Source organism: Pan paniscus, chromosome 20, assembly GCF_029289425.2.
Source record: "Pan paniscus chromosome 20, NHGRI_mPanPan1-v2.0_pri, whole genome shotgun sequence".
NCBI lineage: Eukaryota > Metazoa > Chordata > Mammalia > Primates > Hominidae > Pan > Pan paniscus.
Genome location: NC_073269.2, coordinates 21776415 through 21788861, shown reverse-complemented (window position 1 = coordinate 21788861; position 12447 = coordinate 21776415). Strand labels below are relative to the sequence as shown.

General features: G+C 50.1%; 1 protein-coding gene across 6 annotated transcripts in view; it reads left to right on the top strand.

The window, feature by feature from the left end:
- CPAMD8 (C3 and PZP like alpha-2-macroglobulin domain containing 8) overlaps positions 1-12447 on the top strand; it is a 133840-nt gene that overhangs the window by 107578 nt on the left and 13815 nt on the right. For all 6 annotated transcript variants that reach the window (XM_003813600.7, XM_063599994.1, XM_063599997.1 and 3 more), the window contains 3 exons: positions 4550-4706; positions 4865-4939; positions 12252-12417. In XM_003813600.7, coding sequence (XP_003813648.5) covers positions 4550-4706; positions 4865-4939; positions 12252-12417 — 398 coding nt within the window. The remainder of the gene's footprint in view (positions 1-4549; positions 4707-4864; positions 4940-12251; positions 12418-12447) is intronic.

Sequence of the window (12447 nt, the reverse complement as noted above, 5' to 3'; positions counted from 1 at the left end):
TGAGTGTTCTTACAACATGGCGGCTGGCTTCCTCTCACAGTGAGCAATTCAAGAGAGAAAGCGGGAAGGATGCCACAGCGCCTTTTGTTACTTGGTCTTACAAGTCAGGCTGTTACTTCTGCCTCATTCTATTCTATTCCTTTTTTTTTTCTTTTTTTGAGATGGAGTCTCACCCTATCACCCAAGCTGGAGTTCAGTGGTATAATCTCGGCTCACTGCAACCTCCACCTGCTGGGTTCAAGCAATTCTCCTGCCTCAGCCTCCTGAGTAGCTGGGACTATAGGCACTCGCCACCATGCCTGGCTAATTTTTGTATTTTTAATAGAGACAGGATTTCACCATGTTGCCCAGGCTGGTCTCGAATTCCTGACCTCAGGTGATCTGCCCACCTCAGCCTCCCAAAGTGCTGAGATTACAGGTGTGAGCCACCGTGCCTGGGCTCCAAGATGCTTTTAGTGCCAACCTGATGCTCAAGGGAAATGTTCATTGGAGCATTTCAGGTTTCTTGGATTTGGGATGCCCAAGTATACAGGTGGCCCTCCGTATCTGTGAGTTCCACAGGATTCAATCAACTAGAGATCGAAACTATTCAGAAAAAAAAAAAAAAGAGTCTGGGTGTGATGGCACGTGCCTGTCATCCCAGCACTTTGGGGAAGCTGAATCGGGAAGATTGTTTGAGGCCAGGAGTCGGAGACCAGCCTGAAAAACATGGCAAGATCTCATCTCAGCAAAAATGTTAAAAATAAGCTGGGCGTGGTGGTACATGCCTTAGTCCCAACTACTGGGGAGGCTGAGGTGGGAGGATCCCTTGAGCCCAGAAGTTCAAGGCTGCAGTGAGCTATGATTGTGCCACTGCACTCCAGCCTGGGTGACAGAGCAAAACTCCATCTCTTAAAAAAAAAAAAAAAAAAAAAAAAAAAAAAGTTTTAAAAATTCCACAAAGTTCCAAAAATGAAAAGTTGAATTTGCTGCATGCTGAGTACAATATTGAATTCATGCAAATGAAGTGACATGTGGGCATTGTATTAGATGTTCTAAGTAACCAAGACATGCTTTAAAGTACACAGGAGGGGCCGGGCACTGTGGCTCACGCTTGGAATCCCAGCACTTTGGGAGGCCAAGGTAGGCGGATCACCTGAGGTCAGGAGTTCGAGACCAGCCTGGCCAACATGGCGAAACCCCGTCTCTACTCAAAATACTAAAATTAGCTGGGCATGGTGGTGGGCATCTGTAGTCCCAGCTACTCGGGAGGCTGAGGCAGGAGAATTGCTTGAACCTGGAGGCAGAGATTGCAGTGAGCCGAGATTGTGCCACTGCACTCCAGCCTGGGCAACAGGGTGAGACTGTGTCTCAAAAATAAAAATAAAAAATAAAGTTCACGGGAGGATGTGTGTTGGTTATATGCAACTACTACACACTCGTATATCGGGGACTTGAGCATCAGTGGATTTCGGTATCCTTGGGGGTCCTGGAACCAGTCCCCCACAGATACCAAGGGATTCCTGTAAATGCAAATATTCCAAAATCCAAATTCAAAATCTGAAACTCTTCTGGTTCCAAGCATTTCAGATAACAGATAGTCATTAGACTTTACTTTTTATTATTTATTTTAACTAATTTTTTTTGAGACAAGATCTCGCTCTGTTTCCCAGGCTAGAGTGCGGTGGCACGATCAGGGCTCATAGCAGCCTTGATTTTCTGGGCTCAAGCAATTTTTCCGCCTCAGCCCCGCAAGCAGCTGGGACCACAGGCATGCACCACCATGCCCAGCTAATTTTTTTGAATTTCAGTAGAGACCAAGTCTTGCTGTGTTGCCCAGGCTGGTCTCAAGCTCCTGGCCTCAGCCGATCCTCCACCTCTGCCTCCGAAACACTGCTGGCATGAGCCACCTCGCCCGGCCATAGATCTTACTTTTTAGAAGAGTTCTAGGTTTCCAGAAAAATTGAGTAAATAGAACAGAGTTCCCATACACCTCTACACCCCCATACACAGCTTCCCATGTGATAGGCATCTTGTATTAGTGTGCTGTATTTGTTGCAATTGATGGACCGGCATCAAAACGTTATGAACTAAGGTTCATAATCTACATTAGAGTTCACTCACACACTCATTTTTTATTTATTTGTGTGTTTGTTTATGAATAACAGGGTCTCGCTATGTTGCCCAGGCTGGTTTCAAACTCCTGGCCTCAACTGATCCTCCTGCCTCAGCCTCCCAAGGTGTTAGGATTACAAGTATGGGCCACTGAATCCGGCTGAGAGCTCATTTCTTTTTATCACTTGATAACATTTATCCTGTTTGCATTTTACAGTGGAAAAGTAGAGAGCACAGTATGCTAGACCATGGGAATTCCACAATTCCCAGCACACAGTTGGCTTGGTTCTGTCCTTGCCTCCTTTCCCTGCCATGCCCAAAATGCATGGAGTTTCCCCCTGGTTGCAGTGTGCATAGCTGGTAATGGGGTGGGGATGGGCCTGGGAGCCATGGGGTCTCCTAGCTGATCCAGGGAACATGGGAATAGAAAGAAGAGGATGCATTTGAGGTGCCTGAGAGGGAGAGCGGCCTGGATGAGCTTTGGCTATATTTTATTTTATTTTATCTATTTATTTATTTATTTATTCTTTTTTGTCTGAGACAGGGTCTCATTCCGACACCCAGGCTAGAGTGCAGTGGTGCAATCTCAGGTCACTGCAACCTCCGCCTCCTGAGGTCAAGCAATTCTCTTGCCTCAGCCTCCCGAGTAGCTGGGATTACAGGTGCCCGCCACCACGCCTGGCTAATTTTTTTTTATTTTTAGTGGAGATGGGGTTTCGCCATGTCAGTCAGGCTGGTCTTGAACTCCTGAATCCCAGCACTTTGGGAAGCCAAGGTGGGAGGATCACTTGAGGTCAGGAGTTTGAGATCAGTCTGGCCAGCATGGTGAAACCCTGTCTCTACTAAAAATACAAAAATATTAGCTGGGCATGGTGGCAATCCCAGCTACTCGGGAGGCTGTAATCCCAGCTACTCAGGAGGCTGAGGCACGAGAATTGCTTGAACCTGAGAGGCAGAGGCTGCAGTGAGCATGGTGGCTTATGCCTATAATCCCACCACTTTGGGAGGCCATTGTGGGAGGATCGCTGGAGCCCAGGAGTTCGAGACCTGCCTGGGCAACATAGTAAGACCTCATCTCTATAAAGAATTTAAAAATTCGCTGGATGTCGTGGCACGTGCCTGTAGTCCCAGCTACTTGGGAGGCTGAAGTGGGAGAATCGCTTGAGCTGGGAGTTGTAGGCTACAGTGAGTTAGGACTGCACCACTGCACTCCAGCCTGGGTGACAGAGCAAGACCCTGTCTTGAAAAGCAAGAAAGCAAGAGAGAGAGAGGAAGGGAGGGAGGGAGAGAGAGAGAAGAAAGAAAATCAAGAAAGAAAAGTAGGAAAGAAAAGAAAGAGAGAGAAAAAAAGGAAGGAGAGAGAGAAAGAGAAAGAAAGAAAAAGAAAGAAAAGAAAGAGAAAGAAGAAAGAAAGAGGGAGGGAGGGAAGGAAGGAAGGAAGGCAGGCAGGCAGGCGGGCAGGGTAATGCATCCCATTTTTGTGATTCATATAAACAGAGCCTAGAGCCACTTGATTTTGAAGACAGCTTATTCATTGACCCTGAATTTGCGAAGTTTCCTCTCCTGACAATTTTGGTTTTCATCCCTCATGGCCTCCTGGCTTCCATCCTGTGCTTCTCTCCTTCATTTGTTCATGCATTCATTCCCTGGCCTTGCCAGCTCTTACTCAGGGTGGCACCTGCAAAAGCAGGGCAAGGGAGATGGGGTGGATGAGGGACAGGCCACAGAACAGAGATGTTTTTGGCTGAAAACAACAGAAAACGGGCTGGAGAGCAATTCTGAACATCAGCTCACACTGCAGGGCTGGGGAGGTGCTATGGTTGGCTAATTCAGCAGCCCCATAGTGCACTGGGGCTCGTTTTTTTTCCTTCCATCCCTGGGTATTCCCTCCCTCGGCACATGGCCGTGCCCCTCATGGTGGCAAAATGGCTGCAGCTGCTCCCAGCATTGCATCACATGCCCATTCCAAAGCCATTTCCAGGCCCAGTAACTGGAATGCCCGTGACTGGCTGGCTGGGACCACAGAGAAGCACAGATCTCCAGGGCACATGGCTGCTGGCCCCTGAATGAGATCAGGGGCCTTTTGGCAAGGACCAAGCAAGAAATGGCTGTGAGGTCGGCAACCAGAAGGGTCTTCCTCACATGGCAGGACAGGCAGGGCTAGACCAGCTCACAGAAGGGCCTTGAGTGCCGAGCAAGGAGCAGACCTGAATGCCACTAGGGTAGAGGTCCAGGTAGGAAGGAGAGAGCTCCGTCTTCAGGCCCCACTGGGTGCTGGGCAATGTGCCCCCTCCTCCACTCTGACGGCCCTGTGGGGACAGATGGGACCCCTCCCATCTTATAGATGAGGAAATGGAGGCCGGGGGTGGTGCCAGGAACTTGCTGCAATCCCTCAGCCAGCATGTGGGGGCTGACCATTCTGCAACCCCTCAGCTGACACCCTATCCTCTTTCAGGCTCACAGCCTTTGTCCTGAAGTCCTTCGCACAGGCTCGCAGCTTTATCTTCGTAGACCCCCGGGAGCTGGCTGCCGCCAAGAGCTGGATCATCCAGCAGCAGCAGGCTGATGGCTCCTTCCCGGCCGTGGGCAGGGTCCTGAACAAGGACATCCAGGTGAGTGGCCCCTTGAGCCTCCTTCCCGGGCCCCTCACCTCCTCCCGGAGCCCCAGCCCTGACCTGCCTGTTCCTACTCCCTGGAGCTGCCTGGGGGAAGTGAGGGGAAGTGGACTGTCTCCTTTGGCTTAGGGTGAGGCCTGTGAGTCCCCTTGCAGGGTGGGATCCACGGCACTGTCCCGCTGACAGCCTACGTGGTGGTTGCTCTCCTGGAAACAGGCACAGCCTCAGAGGTGAGTACAGAAGGGGTTTGGGGAGACTCGGGGCTGGGCACTGGAGGAGCAAACGGAAGGTTCCCTCCTTTATGCCAGGGTTGATTTCTTCCTCCCTGCCCTCCTTCTGCTCATTATCGAGGCTTTTTCATGCTTTTCATCAACAATGGTCACATTACATCCAGTTTCTTGTAATCTGAGCAGAGGAGAGAGAGATTCCCATGCTACTAGGGGGAAATTGGGCACAGGTTGGGGGCTGGGGAGGTGCCCTGAGTACAGGGCCTCCCATGACTGTCCACAGCCCCCAGACCTCCTTCAGAGAATCATTTCAGGCTAGTTCAGGTTCCTGGCCAGTGACCCAAGGGTTGGCTTCAGGGAACCCTACAAAATGTTGGGCTCATGCATGTTTTTGCAGGGAAAGGGGTTAGGATATTCAGAGACAGTTGGTACTGGATGGGGCTTAGATGGCCCAAGAGACTTGAGGGCCGTAGTCTCTTCTATGAGGCTTTCCTGGGGTGGGGGATGGCACAGTCTCTGCAGAGAAGGCTTCCACGATGGATCTCAGCCCTGAGTGAGAAGAATCTGCCCTCCCTAATACCTACATCAATTTTACAATCTCTCATGATAAATTATGAGTTTGGGCACTTCTCAGGATTCTTGGTCTCACAATCCAGACAACTAGTGGGTCTATGGTTTGCTGTGACCTAAGACCACCCCCCCCCAATGCACAATGTCCAGAGGGCCCCTTGCCTTGTCTTATGGGCTGAATTGGTTCTCCCCTGACCAAATTCTTATGCTGAATTCCTAACCCCCTGTCTTAGCTTGGGCTGCAGAAACAAAATACCATGGAGTAAGTGGCTTCAACAATAGGCATTTATTTTGCACAGTTCTAGAGGATGGGAAGTCCAAGACCAAGGCACAGGCACATTTGGTTCTTGGTGAGGGCTCTCTTCCTGATTTGTTGACTGCCACCTTCTCACTGTATGTTCACATGGTGTTTCCCTAGTGTGTGCATGTGGAGAGAGAGCTCTAGTGCTCTTCCTCTTCATATAAGGACACTAATCCTATTATTTTGGAGGCCCCATCCTCATGACCTCAATCTAAACCTAATTATCTCTCAAAGGTCCCCAACTCCTAATACCGTCATATTAGGAGTTAGAGCTTCAACATATGAATTCTGAGGAAGATCACACATATTCCATGACACCCCCTCATACCTCAGAAGTCCTCCTCCACATCTCCCATGGAAGTGGTCAAATATGTCACCTCCCAAATGCATTTTTCTGGAAACTTCCCTGCCAGAGCCCTTGGCCCCCACTCGAGTTGGAATGGACAGCACCCAGGATGCTGCACAATTGCTACCCTCCTTTACTGAGAAAGGGTTTTGGGAGGCACATTTTTTGAGACGTTGCATGTCTGCAAATATTCTTATTCTGGCCCTGTATGATAGCTGGGCTGGGTATAGAATTCCAGGTTGGAAATTGTTTTCCTGTAGAATAATTGATGATGTTCTATCATCTTCTAGTTTCCAGTGTTCCACTGAGAAGTCGGATGTCATTCTGAGTACTATCCTTTGTATCTGGTTTGTTCTCTCCTCTGGAAGCTTTCCAATCTTCTCATTGTCCATATCACTATGGACAACAAGATATGTACACTTTTATGACACATATCTTGAGGTGAGGCTTTTTTTTTTCCAGCTCACTGCAACCTCCGCCTCCTGGGTTCAAGTGATTCTCTTTGGCTTGGGGTGAGGCCTGTGAGTCCCCTTGCAGGGTGGGATCCATGGCATGGCAGCTTCAGACTCCCGAGTAGCTGGGACTACAGGCATGTGCCACTGCATCTGGCTAATTTTCGTATTTTTAGTAGAGACCAGGTTCCACCATGTTGGCCAGGCTGGTCTCAAACTCCTGACCTCAGGTGATCCTCCTGCCTTGGCCTCCCAAAGTACTGGGATTACAGGCATAAGCCACCATGCCTGGCCCTCCCTTATGTCTTCAATGAACACTCAACAGGCCCTCTACCTCCTTCCTATCCCTTGAGGTCACTTCACTTCTCCCAAGAATCTTTTTCTGCCTTCTCCATATCCTTCCAACCTATTTCTCTTCTGAACCTGAAGGCAACTGCTGCAGGGCAGCAGTTGATTCTTCCTGGTCTTCTGAGTTCTGGTCTCTTAGATCAGCAGTATCCAACCTTTTTGGCACAAGGGACCAGTTTTGTGGAAGACAATTGTTCCATGGACTGGGGAAGAGTGGGTAGTTTTGGGAGATTCAAGAGCATTACATTTATTATGCACTTTATTTCTATTATTATTACATTATAATATATAATGAAATAATTATACAACTCACCATAATATAGAATCAGTGGGAGCCCTGAGCTTGTTTTCCTGCGACTAGACTGTCCCTTCTTGGAGTGATGGGAGACAGTGACAGATCATCAGGCATTAGATTCTTATAAGGAGTGTGCAACCAGCTGGGTGCAGTGGTTCACACCTGTAATCTCAGCACTTTGGGAGGCCAAGGCAGGCAGATCACTTGAAGTCAGGAGTTTGAGACCAGCCTGGCCAACATGATGAAACCCTGTCTCTACTAAAAATACAAAAATTGTCTGGGCGTGGTGGCTCATGCCTGTAATCCCAGCACTTTGGGAGGCTGAGGTGGTGGATCACAAGGTCAGGAGATCGAGACCATCCTGGCTAATCTGGTGAAACCCCGTCTCTACTAAAAATACAAAAAATTAGCTGGGCATGGTGGCAGGCGCCTGTAGTCCCAGCTACTCAGGAGGCTGAGGCAGGAGAATGGTGTGAACCCGGGAGGCAGAGCTTGCAGTGAGCCAAGATGGTGCCACTGCACTCCAGCCCAGGCGAGAGTGCCAGACTCTATCTCAAAAAATAAAATAAAATAAAAATACAAATACAAAAATTAGCCAGGTGTGGTGGCGCATGCCTGAAGTCCCAGCTACTTGGGAGGCTGAGGCAGGAGAATCGCTTGAACCTGGGAGGCAGAGGTTGCAGTGAGCCAAGCTCGTGCCACTGCACTCCAGCCTGCGCAACCAAGCCAGACTCTGTCTCAAAAAAAAAAAAAAAAAAGAACAACAAAAAAAAGGAGTCTGCCAGCAAATGCCTCACATGCTCACAGTTCACAATAGGGTTCATGCTCCCACGAGAATCTAATGCTGCTGATGATCCGATGGGAGGTGGAGCTCAGCTGGTAATACAAGCGATAGGGAGTGGCTGTAAATACAGATGAAGCTTCGCTGGCTCACCTGTCACTCACCTCCTGCTGTGCAGCCCCTTCCTAACAGGCCACCAACTGGTACCAGTCTGTGACCCGGAGGTTGGGGACCCCTGTCTTAGATCATTCCCCAAAGGAGGCAAAACCTGCTGTCTTCATTTCCTGTGGCTGCCATAACAAATTGCCACAAACTGGGTGGCTTAAAACAACAGAAATACATTCTCATTGCTTTGGAGACCAGAAGTGCAAAATCAAGGCATTGGCAGGCCCTTGCTCCCTCTGCAGGCTCTAAGGGAAGAGCTTTCTTTGCTGCCTCCAGCTTCCAGGGACCCCAGGCATTCTTTGGCTTGTGGCTGCATCACTCTAGCCCCTGCCTTTGTCTGCATGTGACCTTCTCCTCTGTCTTCTCCCCTTCTCGTCTCTTAAACAACACTTGTTGCCACGTGCAGCAGGGCATTCCTGTAGTCCCAGCTACTCGGGAGGCTGAGGCAGGAGGATCGCTTGACCCAGGAATTCTGGGCTATAGTGCACTGCGCCAATCAAGTGTCTGCACTAAGTTCAGCATCAATATGGTGACCTCTTGAGAGCAGGATGACCAACTTGTCCAAAGAGGGATGAACTGGCCCAGTTCAGAAATGGAGCGGGTCAAAACTCCTGTGCTGATCAGTAGGGAGATCGTGCGTATGAATAGCCACTGCACTCCAGCCTGGGCAACATAGTGAGACCTGTCACTAATTAAAAAAAAAAAAAAAAGGCGGGCCCAGTGGCTCCTGCCTGTAATCCCAGCTCTTTGGGAGGCTGAGGCGGGCGGATCACCTGAGGTTGGGAGTTCGAGACCAGCCTGACCAACATGGAGAAACCCCATCTCTACTAAAAATACAAAAATTAGCTGGGTGTGATGGCGCATGCCTGTAATCCCAGCTACTCGGGAGGCTGAGGCAGGAGAATCGCTTGAACCTGGGAGGCGGAGATTGTGGTGAGCTGAGATCACGCCATTGCACTCCAGCATGGGCAACAAGAGTGAAACTCCATCTCAAAAAAAAAAAAAAGTTAAAGGTGCTTGTCATTGGACACCAAGCACAGTGGCTCATGCCTATAATCTCAGCACTTTGGGAGGCTGAGGCAGGTGGATCACATGGGTCCAGGAGTTCGAGACCAGCCTGGCCAATATGGCAAAAGCTTATCTCTACTAAAAGTACAAAAATCAGCCAGGCACCATGGCACGTGCCTGTAATCCCAGCTACTCGGGAGGCTGAGGCAGGAGAATCGCTTGAACCTGGAAGGTGGAGGTTGCAGTGAGTTAAGATTGCACCACTGCACTCCAGCCTGGGTGACAGTATGAGACTGTTTTAAAAACAAACAAAAACTCCCGTGCTGATCAGCAGTGGGATTGTGCCTATGAATAGCCACTACACTCCAGCCTGAGTAACACTGAGTAACAGTGAAACCTCTGTCTCTAATACAAATTTTTTTTTTTTTGAGACGAAGTTTCGCTCTTATTGCCTAGGCTGGAGTGCAATGGAGCGATCTCAGTTCACTGCAACCTCTGCCTCCCGGGTTCAAGGATTCTCCTGCTTCAGCCTCCCAAGTAGCTGGGATTACAGGCATGGGCCACCATGCCTGGCTATTTTTGTATTTTTAGTAGAGATGGGTTTGTTTGTTTGTTTGTTTTCCCTTTTTGAGATGGAGTCTCGCTCTGTTGCCCAGGCTGGAGTACAGTGGCGCGATCTCGGCTCATTGCAAGCTCCGCCTCCCAGGTTCATGCCATTCTTCCACCTCAGCCTCCTGAGTAGCTGGATCTACAGGCGCCCGCCACCACACCCAGCTAATTTTTTGTATTTTTAGTAGAAATGGGGTTTCACCATGTTAGCCAGGATGGTCTCGATCTCCTGATCTCGTGATCCACCCGCCTCGGCCTCACAAAGTGCTGGGATTACAGGCGTGAGCCACTGTGCCCAGCCAAAAAAAATTTTTTAAAGATATTTGTCATTGGATTTGAGGCCACCTTAATCCAAGGTGATCTCATCTCAAGACTCTTAATTACATCTGCAAAGACCCATTTCCTAAATAAGTCAGCATTTACAGGTCCCAGGGAATATATCTTTTTGGTGGGCCACCGTTCAACCCGCTACACCTGTGCTGGAATCAGATGAGCTGGGGGGCAACCAGCAAATGACCTTGACCCCTTGGAGTTCCGTTGCATCCGCTTGTCTGTAAATGGGAGGATCTGCACAGCTGGGGCCGGGCTTGGTCCATCCCTGCTTGGTGTGGTCTCCGCAGCGTCCTTGAGACCCGTCCTGGCCCGCGTGGCCTGGATTAACTCCCATGTCACTGTTCCTGCCCCTGGGATGGGGATGTCCAACCTTCCCCCACCCCCAGGCAATGGACTTGTGAGGGCCAGTCCTAGGGTCTGGCTAGTCAGCCGGGTTCATCCCTGGCACATGCCTCCCAAAGGGTAACTCAATGTCACACCTTAGGGACAGTTCCCACGTTTGTCCTGGTCTAAGGATGGAAAGCTTTGGAAACATTCTTTCTATGACCAGGACAGTTCCGAAAGCAGAGTTAGCTCAACTCCATACCTCTATTGGGCCACCAGAAGACTTTGGTTCCATTGCTAAATTTGTTAATGCTTCTGGTCACTCATTTCTTCCACATAATATTATTGGGCAGCTTCTCTGAACCAAAACCATCAGTAGATTCTGGACTTGGTCCCTGTCTTCCAACAGATCACATTCTAGGGAAGGCATGAGCAGGGCTGGTGGGCTTCTCTAAGGAGGTGACCAGGCCTGGAGGCTGGGGAGGGCCTGGGCTGTGGAGGTCTAGGAGCCAGCTTTTTATTTCTATTATTATTATTTTTTTTAGATGAGGTCTCACTCTGTTGCCCAGGCTGGAGTGTGGTGGTGCAATCTCGGCTCACTGCAACCTCTGCCTCTCGGGTTCAAGGGATTCTTGTGCCTGCCTCAGCCTTCTGAATATCTTGGATTATAGGCGCCCGCCACCACGCCTGGCTAATTTTTGTATTTTTAATAGAGATGGAATTTCACCATGTTGGCCAGGCTGGTCTTGAACTCCTGACCTCAAGTGATCTGCCCACCTCGGCCTCCCAAAGTGCTGGGATTACAGGCATGAGCCACTGTACCTGGCCTTAGCTAGCTGTCTTAACAAAGACCTGGCCATGGGGCTGGGTGGGACAGGGTGGCCAGGGATCTGCCTGCTTCCCCTAGAGTATCACTGTGCTCATTTGCCATGTACTTGGGCATCCTGGCCAGACCTCATTTGGAAAAAGGAGTGCCAACTTACAAGAATGGTAATGGGAGCCAGGGGCAGTGGCTCGCTCCTGTAATCCCAGCTCTTTGGGAAGCCAAGGTGGGAGGCTCGCTTGAGCCCAAGAATTTGTGACCAGCCTGGGCAACATAGTGAGACTCCATCTCTACAAAAAATAAAATGTTAGCTGGGCGTGCTGGTGTGCACCTGTAGTCCCAGTTACTGGGGAGGTCAAGGTGGGAGGATCGCTTAAGCCCAGGAAGTGAAGGTTTCAGTGAGCTATGATCGTGCCACTGCACTCCAGCCTGGGCAACAGAGTAAGATGCTGTCTGTATTTTTTTTTTTTTTTTGAGACGGAGCCTCACTCTGTTGACAGGCTGGAGTGCAGTGGTGCGATATTGGCTCACTGCAACCTCCAGCTCCCTGGTTCAAGCAGTTCTCCTACCTCAGCCTCCCAAGTAGCTGGGATTAAAGGCATGCGCCACCATGCCCAGCTAATTTTTGTATTTTTAGTAGAGATGGGGTTTCACCATGTTGGCCAGGGTGGTCTCAAACTCCTGACCTCAGGTGATCCACCCACCTTGGCCTCCCAAAGTGCTGGGATTACACTGCGCCCAGCCTATTACCAAAAAAAAAAAAAAAAAAAAGCAAGAAAGAAAAGAAAGGAGATGGGGTTTGAAAATTGGGTCTGCAGGCAGTGAGAGCCACAGAAGGATGCAAAGCAAGGGGCTATGAGTCACCCAGAGCTCTCCTCGGGGATGCCTCAGAAGCCAGTGGGTGGGTGGGATGGGGGCAGAGCAGCCTCCCAGGTTTCACCTTCCCACCCCACCCTGCAGGAGGAGAGAGGCTCCACTGACAAAGCGAGGCACTTCCTGGAGTCTGCTGCGCCCCTGGCCATGGACCCTTATAGCTGTGCCCTGACTACCTACGCACTGACCCTGCTCCGCAGCCCGGTAGCCCCTGAGGCACTGCGCAAGCTCTGTAGCCTGGCCATCATGCGAGGTAGGTGTCCCTGGCCCTCCCCAGAGGCCA